At 46.3% G+C, this 21,572-nt stretch overlaps 2 protein-coding genes across 5 annotated transcripts in view; both read left to right on the top strand.

The window, feature by feature from the left end:
- The window catches only part of LOC126035252 (amyloid-beta A4 precursor protein-binding family A member 1-like), a 157,435-nt gene that overhangs the window by 51,956 nt on the left and 83,907 nt on the right, over positions 1 to 21,572 (top strand). For all 4 annotated transcript variants that reach the window (XM_049793584.1, XM_049793583.1, XM_049793585.1 and 1 more), the window contains exon 2: positions 14,268 to 15,472. In XM_049793584.1, coding sequence (XP_049649541.1) covers positions 14,321 to 15,472 — 1,152 coding nt within the window. In that variant the 5' untranslated portion in view covers positions 14,268 to 14,320. The remainder of the gene's footprint in view (positions 1 to 14,267; positions 15,473 to 21,572) is intronic.
- Positions 1 to 21,572, top strand: part of LOC126035374 (uncharacterized) — a 168,861-nt gene that overhangs the window by 101,010 nt on the left and 46,279 nt on the right. The gene's annotated exons all lie outside the window — the stretch shown is intronic.

The following is a 21,572-nucleotide window of genomic DNA, read 5'->3' as shown; positions in this document are numbered from 1 at the left end:
AATATGGGAGTGTTCCACGGGCTTGTGGAAGGAACCAAATGTCCTGCTTCCATCTGTTCAGCCACGAGTTGCTCTAAAACAGCGACCTTTTCTGTTACCAGCAGCCATTGATCAACCCAAATGGGTCTGTCCGTTAGCTATTTTAATTTTAGGGCTGGTCGCTTGTCAATGGCCGCTTCTAAAAATGCGTGGTCAATCTAACCCCCCATTGCGCCAAAGCGTCCCGACCCAAAAGCCACACGGTAGTATTCAAAACATAAGGCCTTACATGTGCCGTCCTCTTGTCTTCACAGTCCTCAATCGTTATGAAATTTACGCTAATTTGTGTGGAACTCTGGCCTCCAATACCTGTTACCACGGTGTTGACATTTTGTAATTCCCAGCCCTCGAACCACTCTTCCTTTGGAACTATGGTCACATCAGACCCTGTGTCGAGGAGGGTTTACCGAGCAGAGATTTTCCCAAAGGTCCATATAGATTGAATTGACGAACGGGTTTGGCAGATCCAATTATTTCTGTGAAGGCCACGAATGGGGTGTCAGTAGATCCGAATCCCCCACCCCCTCGTTCGGCGTCTCTGACACAGGGGACGCTAGCCCTGAAGGGCACTAATTGAGCAATTCGGGTCCCAGCCATAATGGTTACAGGAGGAACAAACACTTTCACCATAATCGAAATAGTTCCTGTGAAGTCAGCATCAATAACTCCAGGCAAGACAAATATTCCTTGTTTAGAAACAGAAGAGCGTCCCAAAAGCAATGCACTTAGTCCAAGACCCAAAGGCCCAGTAGCATTCGATGGAACAACATGAACTTTGTCATCAGTTATTGTCGTGTCAGCGGCAACGGCCAGGTCGACTCCTGCGCTTCCTTTGGTGGCTGCCTTAAGTTTTAAGAGACAACCGGGTACTCCATCACCCCCGTCTGAGAGGCACTTGATGTTTTGGCGCCCCTCATCTTGGCGCTCGTTATCCCGTTTCCCTGATTGCTGAATGTTAATGGTGTTCCGTCTTTCTTAAACTTTGACCGACAGTCGCTGGCCTTGTGTCCGAACTTGTCACACCTCTCACAGACTCCAGGAAAGTTGGATCGGCTGCTGTTAGTCTGTGTCGGCACAGATTGAGGCTGCGTTGTTATACGTTGGGGGCACGCGCGTCTCAAATGCCCCAGCTGACCACACCGATGACACACGGGGGGGTCTTTGTGTGGACCGTAGTCTCCCTTCCCCTGTCGCACCATCGGTCGCAATGCTATCGCGAGTGCAGCAGCGTGAGTTCAGCATGTATTTTAGCTTTTTCTTGTTCCTGTATCAGAGGCAAGCGATTACAAGCCTCTATAATATCCACTAACGTAGCTGTACATGGAAGCGACGCAATGATTTGTCTGCATTTTGCATTCACGTTTTGAATAGCTAAGTCATTTCTGACTGCAGCTTTCGCGTCAGGGGTTAAAGTGGGTGACGCATTGACAGCAGTTTTCAAACGGTCAAGGAATTTCATGTACGGTTCCTCTTCCCCTTGTATGATTTGAGAATAGGGTGGAACCGGCTTACCCACTTGCGGCACCTCTGAAATAGCTTCCAGAGCTAGTTGTTGTGCCAATTGTAAAACCTCTGGTCTTAATGCAGCCTGAACGGGACCAGTAGCAAACTGTCCCGTGCCGAGTAACATATCAACACTGACAAATGCAAGTGGATTTTGTGCCCCAGCATCTAAATTTCTCACCTGGGCTTCCTCTGCTTTCTGCCTCCACCGATCGTGAAACAGCAACCTCTGAGTTGGTTCGAAGAACATCTCCACCAAAATCTTTATATCCGCGGGCACTAAGGTTTGTGCCTTGAAAAATTGTTGTATCATTTGTTGTACGTACTTATTGTCTATTCCATATTGCATGATGGCCTTTTGCAGTTCTCGAACTGTTTTCCAGTCCAGAGGCGCCCATTGTCGTTTCCCTCCTGGTTCAGTGAACACGGGAAATGAGCTGATAGTGGGTGGCAGTATGATTCCTTCTATAGTGGCTTGTTCGATAATCCCGCGCCAGCGTTGTCCCGGCGAAAAAGACGGATCGCTGGGTGGTGGCGGTGGGGGTCCTGCCCGGGCTGGTTCCATGTTTCGTGAGGGCAGGTGTGTTAGCCATCGCATTCCTTTGTATTTATCCTCGTATCTCCCTTCAGACCCTTTCCCCTCATCGGGCATTAATTCCCCCTTTTGTACACACAGGTCAATCAGTTCTTGCATTTTGTCCCTGGGGGATTTTTCTTCCCCATTGCCCACCACTTTAGCAAAAGAATCCATACTCTCGATGATCGCAGTTGCTGTTTTCTCATATGACTTTCTCGTCAACGGCTGCCTACTTTTACCCCCGTCTCTTTTCCGCATTTCCTTTAACAATTCTAACAATGTCTCTTTTTGTTCTATTATTAGAGTAGCCAAGTCCTTGTTTGCATTATTTGAATCAGGGTATATGCTAGGTATAATTTGTTCATGTTGAACAGCGGTATCTGGGGGCTGTTTTCTCGCAGGCGGATTTTTACTCACTCCCTGATTCTGTAGGGTTTCCTTTAATCGTACGGCTAGGGAGGCTTGGGAACTGTCGGATGGCTGATTAATATCGGCAGTCCCAGGGAGTGGAGCAGAAGTCAAGGGCACAGGAGCAGGCGGACAAGCTCCAAAAAGTCTCTCTTGCTGCATAATGTTTTTCTCCCCGCTTTTCCCTTTCGTTTGCGGTTGGAGAGAGAGAGCAGCAAAAGCAGACGCAGACACTTTACGATCTGCTTTCATTTCTTGCAGAGTTGTCTTAATCAATTTCCATAAAGTTGCAAGACCTTTAACTTCTTTAGACCCGTCACTAATTTCATCCCATAGGGAGGTTCCGATAGCTTTCCAGGTACTAAGCTCAAAAGCTGTACCCACACTAATTGAAAGGTTTCTGTCCTTTTTAATATTTGTCTCTGTTTTTTCAACCAGCCTCATAAATATCTTTCCGGCTACCTTTTCCCTCGCAGATGCTGCGATACCCATGCCACCCTTTTTATCAACGTAAGCTTACGATTTTACCTGCTTTTCCCAAGCAGTGTCCTGCCACTCTTGAGCAGTGCCGGTGCTGTCTTTCAAGCCACCGTGGTCCGCGGCAATTCCCCCACCTTTTCAGTAGCGTTGCCTCTTGTTCCTCTTCGGATCACGTCGGGGTCACCAAATGTAGGGTTTAGGGATTAATCCGTGCGGGGCCCGGACGACGGAACACCAATGTGATGATTAAAGTCGCCAGTTTATTGAGCTTAGCTAATCATTTTTATACAATTCTCTAAGTTGTTGAGAGACTTTGATTGGCTACTACATGCAAGCACTTGGTGTCCACACGCACAAGCATAAGCGGTGATTGGTTACATCGGTACTGTCCACGCGCACAAGCATAAGCGGTGATTGGTTACATCGGTACTGTCCACGCGCACAAACATAAGACATAATTGGTTGTGTTAATTAGAGCATACAAGACTTGTCTTAGTCCAATTGGTCAAGATAAGCCCCTGAATTGAGGTTGTTTGTGCCAAGTTCCCTTTATCGTGGAATGTGCACCTGTGTTTTCCTAATTGGGATCTTTCTTCTTCTATCTTCTTATTTATTCTGTTCAAGGCCTTCTAAAGGCGCCTGGAACAATCTTGTGACCATGAGCTATTTTCAGGTCCAATAACTAACTTCCATATAACTGAACCCTACACAAGGCCTCCTGTCTGTTGGCACCTCCAACACATACCACTGACAAAGCTCAAGGTGTTTTTCTTATCTAATTAGTACATACCAAAATTTTGAGGTTTTCAAGCAAGCAAAAGTTTGTTAGTACAGTGATACAGTAAAATTTTCCTTCTCCTGCCTTTGTTCAAGGCATAAACTCCCCCCCTTTTATTGAGACTTTGGACATACAAGTCCAAAGCCTCAATACCCAAACTTAATTTTCATGTACATTCGACTACAACAGCTATAGCATTGAATCATTACACAAGCTAAGATGCACACTCAGATTACAATTATTGCAATACTGAATAGATTTTTCAACCAAGTCCAATTAGGTAGCCATGAGGTAAGTTTATAGCATAACTCCTCAAATCCCCAGGACGTATTGTCCTTCGTAACCTGATGTAATAATTTTGTTTGTTTCCAAATCTCTGCTAGATCAGTAGAAATTCTGCCACTTTGATCTACATATGTGCAGCAGCTCATATTAACAATTGTACAAACACCTCCCTGTGAAGCCAACAGTAAGTCAAGAGCCATTCAATTTTGCATCACTACATGAGACAAAGTAGATATTTCAATTTGTAATGCCTGTATGGCATCACTGGTTCTGTTTTCAATGTCCTGTACTACAGCTGATATATTTACTATTGCCTTTTCCAATTCACTAATTCCAAACCAAGGGATAAACCATCTGGCAAAACTGTGGAATCCTGTGGGAAGATCTATAAGCGGGTTATGAACCCTCCTGGTTCGTTGAGAAGAGTTTTCACCCATCCCCTCTGTTCATGCAATTTGTCAATTATTGTTATATTGGGGACTACGGCTCCTAATGTGCGTGCTCCTTGCCAATTGTGAGGTAGTACTTTTTGAGCATGTGTTCTGCATAACCAATACCAACTGCTTCCTTCTGGGACTTGGAGGCCAAAGTGATTTGATGTGTCTATATGACTTAGTGTGGGCCTCCAATATGATCCGGTCCTGTTGCATCCTGGGAAACATCCTGCAAAAGTTTTGTCATTTCGTCTAGTAGTGTAACTATCACACCCATCATCCCCAGACTTAAGGGTGTGGGTGCTTGGAGACTAATTACCTGGCCCATATAAGCATACAGTGGAATTCAGATTATCTTTTATCATGGTAAATTGTAACTTTCCTTCTTGTCTTTTTCCAGAGAGGCTTGGCCACCATCCATTGCCTGGATGTCCCTTACCATATTGTGGATTGTTAAATAATGATACATTTATTGGCAGTGGCACTCCTATCAAGGGTAGGACTCAGCTATGTCTGGAGGTTGGCATTTGGGTACAAATCCAACAATCACTTTTGCAGAGTATTTGAGTTATATTCTGTGTTAAGATTAAGTGGAGGTTCTGATCCAAAGATAATATCTGGCACTGTTACGGATACACGCACAACCAAATCCAACAGGTGTTAAAACTCAGATTTATTCTTCAGTAAAATGTTAGTTAGAAGTCCGGTAACATTTCTGAACCGCAGGATCAATGATGTAAAGAGAATTAATACTACACAGCTGACTCAAGAATCCTTAAGATTTAAATATGATGGCTCCAAAACATGCTTATCACTCACCTAAAAGCTGACGGCTCTCTCCCTTGAGGAGTTACCTCGGGCGGTGCCTTGACCTAAGGGGGAGTCCCTGACTGCAGACCCACTGCTCCGAGGAGGACTGCCCACATGTCCTCCGGCGGGACCCTGTTTATACCCCTGTCAAATCTGACCTGTGGTCATTTAATCCCTATTGGCCAGGAGGGTCACCTCAGTGTACCTGGCACATATCAATTGGCCAGTTCAAATTTCAACCTGCGGCCTCTAGGGTTTGGGTTTTTTTTTTTCCTCTCCTCCCTGCCTGGAGAAGTTTTGTTTCCTGTTGGGTGTGGGTGTGGGTGTACTGCCACACAATCCACCCCGTGACCACAGTCACGATTCGACTGGTTTCCTTGGAGTGGTGGTACAGTCACCTCTTGCCTCCAAAGTTAAAAAGGAGCGCAGTCTGATGAATTTGATGCTCATTGTGGGTCATCATTCCATTCTGGTCTAGAATTAAAGTGGAATATCTGACACAGGAATATCCAGTGCACGAACAGGTCCTAAGGGAGTATACTTAACCGTTAGTACAGGCTTCACTACCATGTGTTTGATAGAACTTATTGCAATATAGATTACAGTAATCATAACTACAAGCATTATTAAAGATTGGAGAAGGCTGGTCATCCACCCCATGAAAGAAAATCTGAACATATCAAAACTTTTCCCAACCAGTTGGACCCTGATGCACAAGCAATTGCCTCTGAATCTCTTGCCATATTATCTCATTGATTCAGTCTTGAAGCTACATTGACACGTTTGGAGTGAACACAGCAGTTGTCCATCGACAGGTTCAAAACTTCACATACACCCTTCTCTTTCATTAGCATCAAATCCAATACAGCCCGATTTTGATAGTCATTTTACCAGTATGTTATAACCGATTGTTTGAGAGTCCCCAAATTGTTAGATGTAGCATTGGCTAAGGTTGATAGCTGTAAAATCGGTTCTAGAGTGCTCTGTCAGTGTTTTCTTGGGTATCATACATAGTCCCCCTATGGAATTTCAGGGCATAGTGTAGTACCGTTCCAACTCCACCCTGTGATCTCATGGGCTAGTTGGAGGGTAGTCGCATCTGGTGACCAACTATAAACAACATGAGTATAACCTCCTCCCCCATACAATCTGAAACTCCAACTATAATTGTTACATTGCTCCCATGTGAGCTCAAGGGGTCACGATATATTAATGTCCATCATTTTTGCCACGACATTATCAGCCAGATCTTCACCATCCACGCCTGCCACCGTCATCGCTACTGGTAGAAGCACTGGAATGGCTCGTTTCTTCATGGTCCTGTAAAAAAGCACAAACTAGGCCTTGGTCTTAAAACCGGGTCACAGGGTTAGAAGTCTAGGATTATCCACCAGGCACTGATGCGGTGAGTCTTTCCGTTCCCGTCTAAGGCTTCCCAGGCATACAGGCCTCTGGGTTTTGCTAAGGTCATAGGAACAATATCAATGGAGGGCAGTTTCACCATGACAGGTTGGCCCACATATGTCTCCAGTGGGAACTGGTGTCTCTGGTTGTCTGGTATAGAGTCCTTGCCCCTTAATGGTCCTGTAGGACCAAATGCTTGAATTTTTGGACTACCGTAATTTCCCCATCGGTTACTAACAGTAAAAACTGCCTGTGCTAAATGTGTGTCCCAGTTATGGCGTGAGACATCAGCATGTTTTTTGATCAAGCCATTGGTTCGCTCAACTATACCATTAGCTTGGGGGTAATATGGGGTGTGAAACACCCATTTGATGCCTTCCCCTTGCGCCCAGTCTTGTACCACTGTGGCTGTGAAATGTGCCCCATTATCACTTTGAATACATTCAGGAATAGGTAGAATACCAAACCATTCTCGCAAAGCCTGGACTGTCTGGTCTCCAGAAGCTGTGCCAACAGCCGTTGCCATAGACAATCCTGATACTACCTCCACTCCTACCAAAATATATTTCCTCCCATGGGATGGTTTCAGAGGACCAATGTAATCCACCTGCCACGTGCTCCAAAGAGCCTTGCCTTGCCTGATATGCTGGGCTGGAGCTTGGTTTGGGTGATTAGCCTTAACCCTTATTTGGCATTGCGGGCAAGCTGTGAGAATTGATTCACAGGTTTTCATAGACACTGGCCAACCCTGAGATAGGCATTCATAATAGAGACCTGCTTTCCCTGAGTGGCCTCGCTTGATATGCAACCATTCAGCTAGTCTATCCCAATCTTCCTTCTCACTGGTGACCATCCTGATTTGGGCCAGGTGGTCCACCTGCTGATTCCATTTCGCAGCTGGCGTTCCATGCCTAGCATGTCCCTTCACCCATCCCACCCGTAAAGGTCGGGATCTCCCTATTGCCAGGAGACATTGCCAGTCCTCTGTCCTCCACGCTTTCACACGACCTACTTCCCACTTACTAGATTCCCACTGACATATCCACTCTGTAGCGCCCTTAAAGGTTGCGTAAGAGTCAGTATAGATGATGGTAGCACCATTCTCTACGACCAGTAATAAAGCCCGTAGTTCTCCTACTTGTGCACTACCTTCACCCTCTTCCTCAACTGTCTTCCCAGTACCAATTTCCAATGACACTGCTTTATAGTGCCATTTTGATCTCACTCGATGGGCAGACACATCAGTGAACCACACTCCCTGCACATCTGAGCCTGCCACAAATTCGGGTGCCTCCTCAATCAGAGAAGGTTTATAAGGTCAACCCAACAAGGTCGGATCAGGGTTCACAGGTTGCTATAGTTTGAAAACCTTAGTCGGACCCTCCTTTAGTGGGAGCAATTGGCTTATCCCTTCTAGGTATGCATACCATTTCCTAACTGTGGCCTTTTGGGCTACTCCCTCGGGAGGAGGTGACCCACTGAGGATTGAATTTAAGAGAGGGAAAGGACCCTGTACTATAACATCCTGTGAGGTACGCAGCTTTTCAGCCTCTTTAACTGCTCTAGTGAGGGAAAGGACCCCCTTCTCCCAATCTGAATATCGTTGCTCAGTCTCTTTAAATGAAGTGGAAGAGAATAATAACGGTCTAGCTGGTCCCTGTGGCCCCTTTTGAAACACGCCACAGTATGAGGCACGTTCAGTGAATCCCCATTCCACCCTTAATGGATCTCACTGGTGCAATGGGCCTAGTCTCTGATAAGCCTTAAGCTCATCTTTCAGAGTGTTAAGGGCTTCCATATGTTGCAAAGTCCAATTCCATTTCCTGTTCTTTCGGGGCAAGTCATAAAGAGGGCGGGCAATCACTGAAAACCCTGGTGTATGTTTTCTCCAGTAGCCCAAAGTACCTAACAGCTGTTGTAATTCCGTTTTATTGCCTGGAGTCTGTCCCTTTTCAATAGCTGATAGAGTATCGTCAGGTACCACAACTACTCCAGCTATCCACCATGCCCCCAGGAATTTGACTTCTTGTCCAGGACCTTGACATTTAGAAGATGGAACGTCTAGCCCATTCTTGACTAACAGATTCCAGATAGCCTCAGCCACTTGCCCTACCTGTTCCTTGTTATCCCCACCGATGAGGATATCATCTATATATTGATATATGTGAATGCCTGATGGTACTTCCACACCATCAAGGAGCTTGGCTAAAGCATTGTGGGCAATAGTGGGGGAGTGCTTATATCCCTGGGGAAGTCGATTAAAAGTGTATTGTGTCCCTTCCCAAGGGAAGGTGAACTGGGGTTTGTCCTCTTCCCTTAGGGGAACCATAAAAAACATATCCTTGACATCTAAAGCAGCCATCCATGGGTGGGCCACGGCCTGTATTGCTGTTATTACTGAGGTAATACTTGGAACAGCAGCGGTTAATGGTGGGGGTATTACTGTTCAATCTCCTGTAATCAATTCTTAGTTGCCACCTTCCATCTGATTTGTGGACTGGCCAAACAGAACAATTATAAGGGGAATGTGTGCGACATGATCTCTCTTTTCTCCAGATCATTAATTACTTCCGAAATGCCCCATTTGGCCGCGGCTTGAAGTGGGTATTGGGGGACACAGGTTACTTTAGATTGCAGTAGTGCAGGAGCAACCTGCAATGTTCTCACATGGATAGCCTCTGCCTCCCTGACTCCGAAGCTCCACACCCTGCCATTGGGTAGGTACCATTGTTTGCCTGCCAGCACATCAAATCCCAGTATATTTCCCTCATAGGGGCTTAAAGTCACTTCCACAGCTGTCATTCTCTTTTCCCCCAGTAACCAAAATTGAGTTCGAGCTATGGGGCATTTTTCTGTCGCCCCTGTCACTCCTATAATGTTTATACCCTTTCTCGATGGTTTCATTCCCAGCTCACTAGCTTGTCGTTCATTTAAAACACTAATTTGGGCTCCATGTATCGATTAAGAATTCTAAACTTATCCGTCTTGGACCCACAGGAATGTGTATATAAGGCTCTTTATCAGCAGACCATTGGCAGGTATTCACCATGCGGACTGGGCGGCCTTGAACCCCAAACCGCAGCTTCTAGTTTTTCAGCCCTTCCAGTTCCTCTCGCAGTGCCGCGAAAGGGTCGCGTTTCTCTTCCCGAGGGGGCGGGGTTGCTGGCGCTTCCCTTTGGTCTCTAGCTTTCCCCTCCAGCAATTCCACTCCCGGATGTCGTCAGTGGACTGCCCGTGCAGCACGGCTCGGCGTGCCCCCAGCGCCGGTGCCTTCCTCCAGAGAGCGTTCCTTCTGGGATCGTAGTTCCGACCCGACCGGCTGAGACCGCTCAGGGCGGAGTTTACAACTGGCTGGCCGGACCTTCCTGCTGCCCTCCGTGCCACCGCTCGGCTCCGCCCATCCCATCTCGCGCCCGTGAACTACTATGCTGTGCTGTACTTCCGCCCAGGTCATCACGTGCGCGGGCGGCCTCTGGGGGTTCTGCTGATTGCGTTCAATGGCCCCCTGGATTCTTTCTCTGACGGACTGGACGTGTATCTTTAAAGCGTCCGGCAGACCTCTAATAAGGGGTCTGAGGTGGCGGGGGTCCACCGGTGCAGTCATCGGTATCCCTTGCTGCCCTCTATCATACATAGCCTGAACACAGGCGGCTTTTTGCACTCCCTCCGTTAACTCCGACAGTCCCTTTACCCGGATAGTAATAGGTTCTCGTCTCTCCCTGGGGTCCACACCCCCAGCCCAGTAAGCTACTCAGGACGTTATCGACTGATCACCCGCCGGTCCGTCACTCAGAAACACTCCCGGTCCCCAGTAACCTCTCGCTTTGCTATCACTCAATAATATCCAATCTCCCCCATTAAAGAAACTCTCCACAAATGCTTCAGTTTTGGTTTCGCCCAGCTTGCATGAAAACCTAGCTTGCTGAGTTTGGGTCCCGACCAAGGGGTTGTGCGAATAGTGGTTCGGGGGCTCCCACCGTGTGGACCCGTGTGCCTTTCTGTTTTAATAAGGCGTCGCATGTCCCTTTCCTCCAATTCCTCTATCTCTTCAGAGCTGTTTTCATCAGAGTCTCCCCAGATGTCCCCATCCCAATCCTCAGGGTCCGTACCCATCATTAACTTTCAGATTTGGGTAATACTAGGGTGGGTTTTTTTTGCTTGTGCTAGCATAATTTCAATGTTTCATTCCAATAGACGTGTCTGCTCCCTTGCCCATTCTATCTCTGGGGGGGGAAGGGCTACAGCCGTGCTTCCATAATAATCCCTCTATTAACACCATCCTGCCGACTATGCCAACTTAAAATGTTACAGAGGCACGCACAATCAAATCCAACAGGTGTCAACGCTCAGCTTTATTCTTCAGTAAAAAGTTAGTTAGAACTCCAGTAACATTTGTAAACCACAGGCTCAATGATGTAGGGGGAATGAGTACTACACAGCCAACTTAAGAATTCTTAAGATTTAAAATGATGACGCAAACTACGCATGTCACTCACCTAAAAGATGAGGGCTCTCAACCTCGAGGAGTTACCCCGGGCAGCGTCCCGACCCAAGGGGAGAGTCCCTGACTGCAGACCTGCTGCTCTGAGGAGGACTGACTCAAAATGTCCTGCAGCGGGACCCCCTTTATACCCTTGTCAAATATGATCTGTGGTCATTTAATCCCTATTGGCCAAAAGGTCACTTCAGTATACCTGGCGCATCTCGATTGGTCAGTTCAATTTTCAATCTGCGGCCTCTAGGGTATGGGTTTTTTTTCCTCTCCTCCCTGCCTGGAGAGGTTTTGTTTCCTATTGGGGCGGGTGTACTGCCACAGGTACACATTGGATTTCCCCATCCTTCCGCATTACCTACCAAGTGCAATTGAAAGGAGTAACCCATGCCGTTTTTCCCAGCCAGTTCCTTATGTGCAGTACGGGGACCTTATCTCCTTCTGCAGTAGGTAGGGGTTTTGTTTGTGCAGGGCCAGGTCAGTTAGCAGATCCTCTGGTGTTATCAGCCACATGGCTTCTGCTAAATTTGCATCCCAGTGCTTGAATATCCCAGCACCCATGGCTCTCAGTATAAGTTGTAATAGTCCATTGTATTGTTCAATCTTCCCAGAGGCTGGTGCGTGATAGGGGATGTGATACAATCAATACCATGTTCCTTGGCCCAGGTGTCTATGAGGTTGTTTAGGAAAATGAGTCCCATTGTCTGACTCAATTCTTTCTGGGGTGCTGTGCTGCCACAGACCATGCTTTTCAAGGCTCAGGATGGTGTTTCGGGTGGTGGTATGGGTTACAACAATTTAAAGGTATTTCCATTACAATTTCCACCCCATCCCCAGTAGTCCACACATGGCCTCAAGTCTCCATCCTTCTTTACAAAAAAATACAAGGGCACCAAGGGGTGGAGTATCGAATAAAACCCTGGGCTAAGCCATCCTCACTATAAGCTGTCAAGGCCACCACCTCTGGCCGTGACAGAGGATAGATACGACCCAAGGGGAGAGGAGCGTCTGGTAACAGCACTATAGACCAATGATACACCTGATGGGGGGGCAGAGGGTAGGGTCGCTACTTGCTTTTGCTCAAAGACGTGCAAAAATCCCTAACTTCTGGCGGCAGTGCCCCCAACAACCAGCAGATGACTCGGGGACACCCGGCAGGCACTAGCCTGGAACCCTGGCCAACTACCGCTGCCAGAGCCCCCTGTACCCCGCCGGCCATGGCAGGAGGAGGGAGAGCAGGAGCAGCCCCCGCCTCAGCGGCAGGAAGGTAAATTCGTCTCTGTGCCCAACGAGTCATCGGATCGTGCTGGATTAACCAAGGCATGCCCAAGATGATTGGATAAAAGGGCATAGAGAGGACAGAAAAAGAAATAAACTCCCAGCATCCTGAGGTGACAGAGAGCTGCAGAAGCGGGGTCTGCCACTCAGTGGGACCTCCTCCCCTTGCCCCCGTGGCGGGTTCTCCCTCAGTTGGGGAAGCACTTTCTCCCTTGAGGTGTTACCTCGGGCGGCGTCCTGACCTAAGGGGGAGTCCCTGACTGCAGACCCACTGCTCCAAGGAGGACTGATTTCCAAAATGTCCTCTGGCGGGACCCTGTTTATACCCTTGTCGAATCTGATCTTTGGTCATTTTAATCCCCATTGACCGAAAGGTCAACACTTCCATGTACCTGGCACGTGTCAGATTGGTCAGTTCAATTTTCAACCTGCAGCCTCTAGGGTTTGGGGTTTTTTTCCTCTCCTCCCTGCCTGGAGAAGTTTCATTTCCATCAGGTGGGGGGAGGGGCAGGGGGTACTGCCACACTATTTTATACATTGAATTATTTTTCAGTTATTATTGGTTTCTTACATATTTTATAGCATCTTTTTATAGCATCATTCTATATCAAAATATTTTTCTGACAGGCATTTCCCCCCACACCCCCTTATATTTGGTAGTAAACCACAGGCTAAAATTATATTTTTCTCATGGGTACATGATTAGACTTGAAATACATGAGATGGTCTTATGACACTACATTTTAAAACATTGGACAAGGTTCAGAATAGCTGCAATTGGCAGGTAAAAGCTGTACCCTCTGAGCTAGGTAAACTTGGTTGCTCTGAGAAACATCTAGAGGATAAGCTGTATTCTTATAGGTTATTCTTATAGGTTCTTCTTTCCATGCTGTATATAATTATGATCATTGGCAGACCTCTGTTGTAATTATGTCATCATTTCAGATGTTTTTACTCTGAGCAGAATGCATTTGGTAAAACTAAAATGTCTCACTAGTCTCAATGTGGCAAGGGTCACAGTTATGAATATTTGTAATGTCTATTCCCTGTTTTAGGAAAGACATTTGGGGCAGAAGTAATTTTGCATAATTTTATATGCATTTCATGAAGATGTGTATACTGGAGCTAGCTATCTTCTGCTTCTCTAGGGAAGAGAAATGGGCACTTTGCATTGCACCCTGAAAGTGTCTTTTTCTCTCCATTGACTAAAAGGTGCCCTAGGATGAGGATCTCAGTTGAAGATATCATGTTGGAAATGTCTAGTCTGCAAAGGTATCATATATCTGACCAATTGCAGACTACTGCAATGGGATAAAATCTCTTTGTCATTTTACACTGCCACATCCTACCACAATATCTCTACCACAATCGAGCCCCTGGTAAAAGTCAGTTGCTTTGATGTGCATCTTGTCTGCATTGTCTAGATGTCAGGCCTGTCCATAGAAGCACCTCTTGGACTGGTCTGAGATAGTGGATTCTTTCCCAGAGAATTTGTCCATAAAACTGTAAACTGCAATTCTCAAAGGAATTGTGGTCCCATCTCTGAATGAATGGTGCTGGTAGAAATCAATTTGCTTTGGAAGGTCATGCTGTTGTGCTGGTTGTCCTCTGACTTCAGAGCTGATGAAGCCAAAACTTTGTCTGTTGGAGAAGCAAAGGTGCCTTTTGCTACTCTGGGGTTTGTTGACTCCACATTGTGGGGCTTTTTTGTTTGACTGTTTTGTTTGTGGTTGTGTTTTGGGTTTTTTTAATAACACCACTCTTTTAATTTCTTTCTAGTCCTGGTAGACAGAATGTCTATAGAATAAGTGGCCCACACACCAGAACTTTCCATGAACCATTTGGTCATACCATCTGAGGTGGAGGTGAATGAAGAGCCAGCAAATGAAGATATGAATGAATCAGTGGAAGCTGACTTGGAGCACTCACAGGTAGAAGAGGAACAACGGTCTGTGATCTGCTATTCAAGGCACAGAAACAGCAACCAAGGGGTACCGTCTGGGCAGGAAGAGGAAGGGATGCTAGCTCGATCAGCCAGCACTGAGAGTGATTTCCACTATCACATGGACATGGTAGAAGGGGATGTTATAGCCACAGCAGAGGATGGCTATGATGTAGATATAGTACAGGGGAATGAGGATGAGAGTACATATGCAATGCAGTACAGGCCTGAGTCTGAGGAGTACACAGAAAATGCTGAAGCAGAGCACACTGAGGCTGTTCATAATCGAACACTGCCTGATCATGTACATTTCTACTCCACTGAACACGAGGAAGCCATGAATGCAGCATACTCGGGTTATGTCTACGCTCATGAGCCCCTCCACCAAGGAGAGGATGAGCGGTATGCTGAGCCCTATGCTGACTATAGGCAGCAGGAGCATGTATATGAGGAGATAGGGGATTTGCTGGACCTTGATGTTAGGGAAGGGCTTCAGCTCTATGAGTGGGAAAGGGAGGAAGCTGACAACTATCGCAAGGAAGCTCTTGGTGCCCGCCTTCACCATTATGATGAACGATCTGATGGAGAGTCGGACAGCCCTGAGAAAGAGGCAGAGTTTGCTCCATATCCAAGAATGGACAGCTATGAACAAGAGGAAGATATTGATCAGATTGTGGCAGAGGTGAAACAGAGTATGAGCTCTCAGAGCTTTGGCAAGGCTGCTGAAGATATGCTAGAGGCAGAGCAGAGCTTGGAGCATGCTCATGCTCTCCCTGGCAGGGGGCATGAAAGCAATGGTCAACTGTCACCTGGCTCTAGGGCCACAGCCAACTCAGGAGAGTCAGTACAGAGGTGCAGAAAGGAAAAAAGGGATGCAATATCACTGGCCATCAAAGATATTAAAGAAGCTATTGAGGAAGTGAAGACAAGAACTGTTCGTTCTCCTTATACCCCTGATGAACCAAAAGAACCTATTTGGGTGATGAGGCAGGACATTAGCCCAACCAGGGACTGTGCTGATCAGAGGCCACTAGATGGAGATGTAAGTATACAGAGCTATAGGCTCACATGTTAAAATTAAAGTAAAAGGGATCGTGTAATACACATTACAGTGAAACTGAGAGTTATACTCTTCTGTGACTCATTTTATTCCTCAGTAAAGTATGTAATGCTGTATCTTTTAATTTTTTACTCAAAAGGATACATAAGGAGTATACATATATGTTGTCAGTGCACCAAATTTTCCTTTATGAAACACTGCTGACTTCATTAGAGTTGCACTAGAGATGAATTTGACACAGAAAGCTCTACTGACTTTTTTTTTTAAACAAGTGCTACTACATTATTTTTTTTCCTAACATCCACTGGATAATTAGAATAACTACCAAATAATTTACCTTACGGTATAGAACCTTGTGTGTTCCTGTTAATTCTGAACTTGTCAGTTTTATTTTCTGTCAGATTATAATGCTAACAGTTTCTATCAAAAACTTCTTAATATTATTTACTATTTCTATAAAGGTAATATCACAGATGCAGATCTGAAAAGATTCAGGCTCCTTATCTGCTTGCAGTCTCTAGAGATTTGCTATGAATACTATTATATTATATTATAGATCAGTTGGAAAGGACATACAACAAACATCTAGGCCAACTGCCTGACCACTTCATGGCTGACCAAAAGTTACAGCATGTTATTAAGGGCAATGTCCAAATGCCTCTTAAACACTGACAGGCATGGGGCATTGACCACCTCTCTAGGAAGACTGTTCCAGTGTTTGACCACCCTCTCGGTAAATAAATGCTTCCTAATGTCAAGTCTGAACCTCCCCTGATGCAGCTTTGAACCATTCCCACGCGTCCTGTCACTGGATACCAGGGAGAAGAGATCAGCACCTCCCTCTCCACTTCCCCTCCTCAGGAAGCTGTAGAGAGCAATGAGGTCACCCTGCAGCCTCCTTTTCTCCAAACTAGACAAACCCAGTGTCCTCAGCTGCTCCTCATAGGACATGCCTTCTAGCCCTTTCACCAGCTTTGTTGCCCTCCTCTGGACACATTCAAGGACCTTAACATCTTTTTTAAACTGTGGGGCCCAGAACTGCACACAGTACTCAAGGTGAGGCCGCAACAATGCTAAATACAGAGGGATAATCACCTCTCTTGACCAGCTGGTTATGCTGTGTTTGATGCACCCCAGGATGTGGTTTGTCCTCTTGGCTGCCAGGGCACACTGCTGACTCATATTGAGCTTACCGTCAGCCAGCACCCCCAGATCCCTTTCTGCAGGGCTGCTCTCCAGCCACTCCTCTCCCAATCTATACTTGTGCCCAGCATTACTCCATCCCAGGTGCAGAATCCGGCATTTGTTCTTGTTAAATTTCATGCCACCGATGATTGCCCAATGCTCCAGTCTATCCAGATCCCTCTGCAAGGCCTCTTGTCCCTCGAGAGACTCAACAGCACCTCCCAGTTTGGCATCATCAGCAAACTTACTTACTAAGGGCGCATTCAACTCCTGCATCCAGATCCTTAATAAAAATATTGAACAGGACTGGCCCTAGAATTGAACCCTGAGGAACACCGCTGGTGACTGGTCGCCAGCCAGATGTACCCCATTCACTACAACCCTTTGAGCCTTGCTGTTCAGCCAGTTCTTCACCCAGCGCACCATGTACCTGTTCATCTCACAGTTGGACAACTTGTCCAGAAGGGTGCTGTGAGGGACAGTATCAAGAGCCTTACTAAAAATCCAGAAACCTAGATCCACCACCTTCCCTTCATCCACTAAGCAGATGACCTTATTGTAGAAGGATATTAAATTAGTTAGACAGGACTTTCCCTTTGTGAACCCATGTTGACTGTGCCTGATGATTGCACTGTCCTTTAAATGCCTTTCAATAGCACCAAGCATGGTCTTCTCCATAATTTTTCCAGGTACTGAGGTTAGACTAACAGGTTTGTAGTTCCCTCATGCCCTTCTTGTAAATTGGAATAACATTGGATAGCTTCCAGTCATTGGGGACCTTCCAGATTCTCAAGACCTTTGGTAGATGATTGAGAGGCGTCCTGCTGTAACATCCACTAGCTCCTTCAGTACTCTGGGATGAATCCCATCAGGCCCCATGGACTTATGAACATTTAACTGATACAACTGGTGCCTCACAATTTCAGTGTCCACAAATGGAAAGTCACTGTTCCCACAGTCATGGTCCTCCAACTCAGAGGGCCGGGCAGCCCAAGGTCTATCAGTATTATTACAGCATTGAATGCCTCTGCCTTTTCTTTATCCCTATTAGGTGACCATCTTCAACAAGTATCAGTCCAATGTATTCTTTAGACCTCCTCTTGCTATTAACATACTTAAAAAAGCCTTTCTTGTTGTCTGACACAACCCTGGCCAGTTTCAACTCTAGTTGAGCTTTGACCTTTCGTGTCTTTTCCCTGCATATGTGAACCACAGCTCTGTAATCTTCCTGTGAAGCCTGACCTTGCTTCCAGAGATCATGCAATTTCTTTTTCCTTCTGAGTTCCAAGAGGAGTTCCCTGTTCAGCCAAGTTGGTCTTCTGCCCCGCTTGCTTGACTTGTGACACAGTGGAATTTCCTGCTCCTGTGCGTTTAAAAGGTGGTTCTTGAAACCTAACCAGCTCTCATAGACCCCTAATACTTCAAAGGCAGATTCCCAGGGGACACTGCTAACTAGCTCCCTGAGTAGCTTAAAGTTTGCTCTCTTGAAATGGATTTCAAGTAGTAACTCTGCTGACTTTTTTTCTCATAGCACCAAAAATTTTAAACTCTACCATTTTTTGATCACTGTGGCCAAGTCCATCCATGTGGCCTCCTATCATCACATCCCCCATGAGTCCTTTTCTATTCACAAATAACAAATCTAGGACTGCATCTTTCCTAGTTGGCTCACTGAGTACTTGTGACATATTATTGTTGTAATCTCTCTCCTTTGACCTGAGTGTTAAAGGCCACTATTCAGGTTTACAGTCTTAGATTCTATTTTATTAATTCTGTACTTCTTGGTATCAAGCCTAATCTGCATCAGAATAGGTTCATAGCCTATCATTCCAGTTCTCATTGCTGCTCTGTGAAGGTGTCCTGGTTTCAGCTGGGATAGAGTTAATTGTCTTCCTAGTAGCTGGTACAGTGCTATGTTTTGAGTTCAGCATGCGAAGAATGTTGATAACACTGATGTTTTCAGTTGTTGCTAAGTAATGTTTAGACTAAAGTCAAGGATTTTTTTTCAGCTTCTGATGCCCAGCCAGCAAGAAGACTGGAGGGGCACAAGAAGTTGGAGGGGACACAGCCAGGGCAGCTGACCCAAAGTGGCCAATGGGGTATTCCATACCATGTGATGTCACATCTAGTATATAAACTGCAGGGGAGCGGGGGTGGGGGGATAGCTGCTCGGGGACTAATGGGGCATCAGTCAGCAGGTGGTGAGCAATTGCACTGTGCATCACTTGCATATTCCAATCCTTTTATTATTACTGCTGTCATTTTATTAGTGTTACCATTATCATTATTAGTTTCTTCTTTTCTGTTCTTATCACAACCCATGAGTTTTACTTTTTTTTTTTTCCCCCTATTCCCTCCCCCATCCCACTGGGTGTGGGGGGAAGTGAGTGAGCAGCTGTATGGTGCTTAGTTGCTGGCTGGGGTTAAACCATGACAGAAGGTCATCTTAACTATTAAGTTTATGAATTTTTCTAAAACTCCTGATAAAGTAAGTTCATAAGCAACTTCTAACTGTGTTAAAATTTATACCTGATATGAAAAGGACAAATAGACTAAATTTGGTGGGCTAAAATAATCCCTAATGTGAATCCACTCAGTTATCTCCAGGATGACTGCACTGTAAACATCTGCATCGCTCTTTGTTGCTGCAGAACACTTTTTGGTGACCTATTTTCTTGTTTGGAAGAACATGGAATGATAGAAGTTTGTTGTTGTTGGGGTTTTTTTTTCTTTTTAAATCAATATCAATTTACTTTTTAAATAAAATGTTTGTAACCTAGGTGTCAGGGCCTGGAGCACATTCCCTCCCTTCTGGGAGTTTACCTGGCTGAGTCCAAGGTCAGCTCCTTCGCCAATAAGGGCTGTCGTGAAGAAAGCTGCTAGTGAAGGCCTTCCACTTCTTTCCCCTGGGAGCTGCTTTTAAGCTGAGGCATTACCATTGGCCCCTGCCTGTGCTACATCACAGCTGTGTAGCAACTATGTCTGTGCCTGGTTCTGGATCTCTACAATTCTGACCGTGACCTGGACCCACTGGCTTGGTTTCCTGGCTTGGCCTTGGACCTGTCTTATCACTATGGACTTGCTGGGTGAACACTGGACTGTGTCTGACCCTGACCACTGTCTCTAGCCCTGATCCTGACGCAGACTTGCTGCTCTGCATCTTGGCTCCTTGTTGCTGAGGTAACTGCTCCTGCTTGCCTTATTCTTGTGCTCCATTCCTGGCTTACCTTTGCTTGTGGAGCAGCTGGCCTTTATTGCTCCCTGACACTAGGCTCCCATCAGAAATACCCAAAACACCTTGGTCTCTTCTGCATCAAAGTGAATTCAGATGATGAAAAATTGATTACATGCATTTTAAACATGAGACATACCTATACTTTTCCAGCTATGTTCAAACCAAGTAACTAGTACTCTGTAAGTAGGAACAGATTTAGAAGCATAGTGTTTCAACTGTGGAAAAGCATGCTAGTAGTTTCCTGACATTTTTTTTCCCATGGAAAACCATCGGAAACCCATAGTAATGACTATGTTCTAATTCTTGTGTGCGTTCCTACAGATTTCAGTCATTTCTTCCACGGTTCAAACCACAGTAAGCAAATGCTAGCAGCAGTTGCTGCATGCTGAGGAGTGCAAGGCTTGCGAGGTACCTGGGGGGTGGGTGTCTGAGAGGATTTCTGTGCCTCCGACACTCTTGGGCTGTCTGTGGGGAAGAAAGTGGCTGATAGGCGACAGGTCTCGCGAGAGGGGTGGGCAACAGTTGGGTGGTGCCGGCTGTCCCTGTGGCCATTTCAAACTGCATATAACCAGCTCCTAGGGAGTGCCAGTGATCTGGGAGCTGTGTAGGCAGTTTGTGTGGCAGGGCATACAAACAGGGACTGGTGTCTGTTGGGGGTGGTCTCGGCAGCTTGTGCAGCAGGGTGTGTGGGAAGGGCTGCACTCTCTGCCAGTTATCGAGCTGCTGCCTGCTCTGCTCACCTTCTGGCTTAGGCTGCAGCCCTGATGGTCACCCTAGCTAGCTGGTGACTGTGCAAGCCTACCCAGCAGCTTGAGGTCTCCAGGGAATTAGAAGGGCTTATTAGGCAGTGCTTTGAGGTTGTCAGAAGCATGCTGGTAGAGACCAGGACAAGGGTTGTGCTCTGCAGCAGTCAGGAATCAGCTACCTAACCAGGCTAGCCTGGGATGAGTGGAGGCAGCCACCCAGACAGGGCTTCCTATTAGGAAAGCTGCTGTCCAGATGCAGGGCTGCAAAGACTGCACCCCCCACCTCCTGGGTGGAGGAGGGTGCAAGCTCCACCTGTGCAAGGTGTGCTCAGGTGTAGTCACTCAGGAAGCGAGTGGAGGAGCTGCAGGAGGAAGATAGCAGGCTATGCTGCATTAGGGAGGGTGAACAAGAAAGAGAGTATTATTTGAGATATTGCAAGAAGAAATACTAGGTCCCCGTAACACTGACCTCCAAGGACTACCAGACAAAGAGCTTTAACAATGAACAGACAACACGTTGGAGAAGGAGGCACCACGGTCTCTGGTGACCTGTGGGAACAGGATGTCACTTCACTCCCCTTCCTCATGTGCCAACCAACAACAAATATGAAGTCTTGGCAGTGGAAAAATCCAATGAGCAAGATTCACAGGGACAAACCACACCAGCAGAATGCAGCGACTAAATCAAGCGCTCAAGCTCTCTGTGCAAGATTCCCTTTATTTCACAAAAGAATCCAACTTATATATGTTTCAACAAAGATCTAGAAAGAACTAATGGCATACAGCCAATACTACTAACAGAGGAGCGCATATCTGGCCCAGCTGGGATGTTTGCCAGTCCTCAGAACAGTTAAAGATAAAAACATTCCATACACATACTCCTGACTGTCTTCAGCCACATCTTACCAGGCCTACA

Source organism: Accipiter gentilis, chromosome W (genome assembly GCF_929443795.1).
Source record: "Accipiter gentilis chromosome W, bAccGen1.1, whole genome shotgun sequence".
Taxonomy (NCBI): domain Eukaryota; kingdom Metazoa; phylum Chordata; class Aves; order Accipitriformes; family Accipitridae; genus Astur; species Astur gentilis.
The sequence above is the reverse complement of the archived record's forward strand: the minus strand, read 5'-3'. Positions and strand labels throughout refer to the sequence as shown.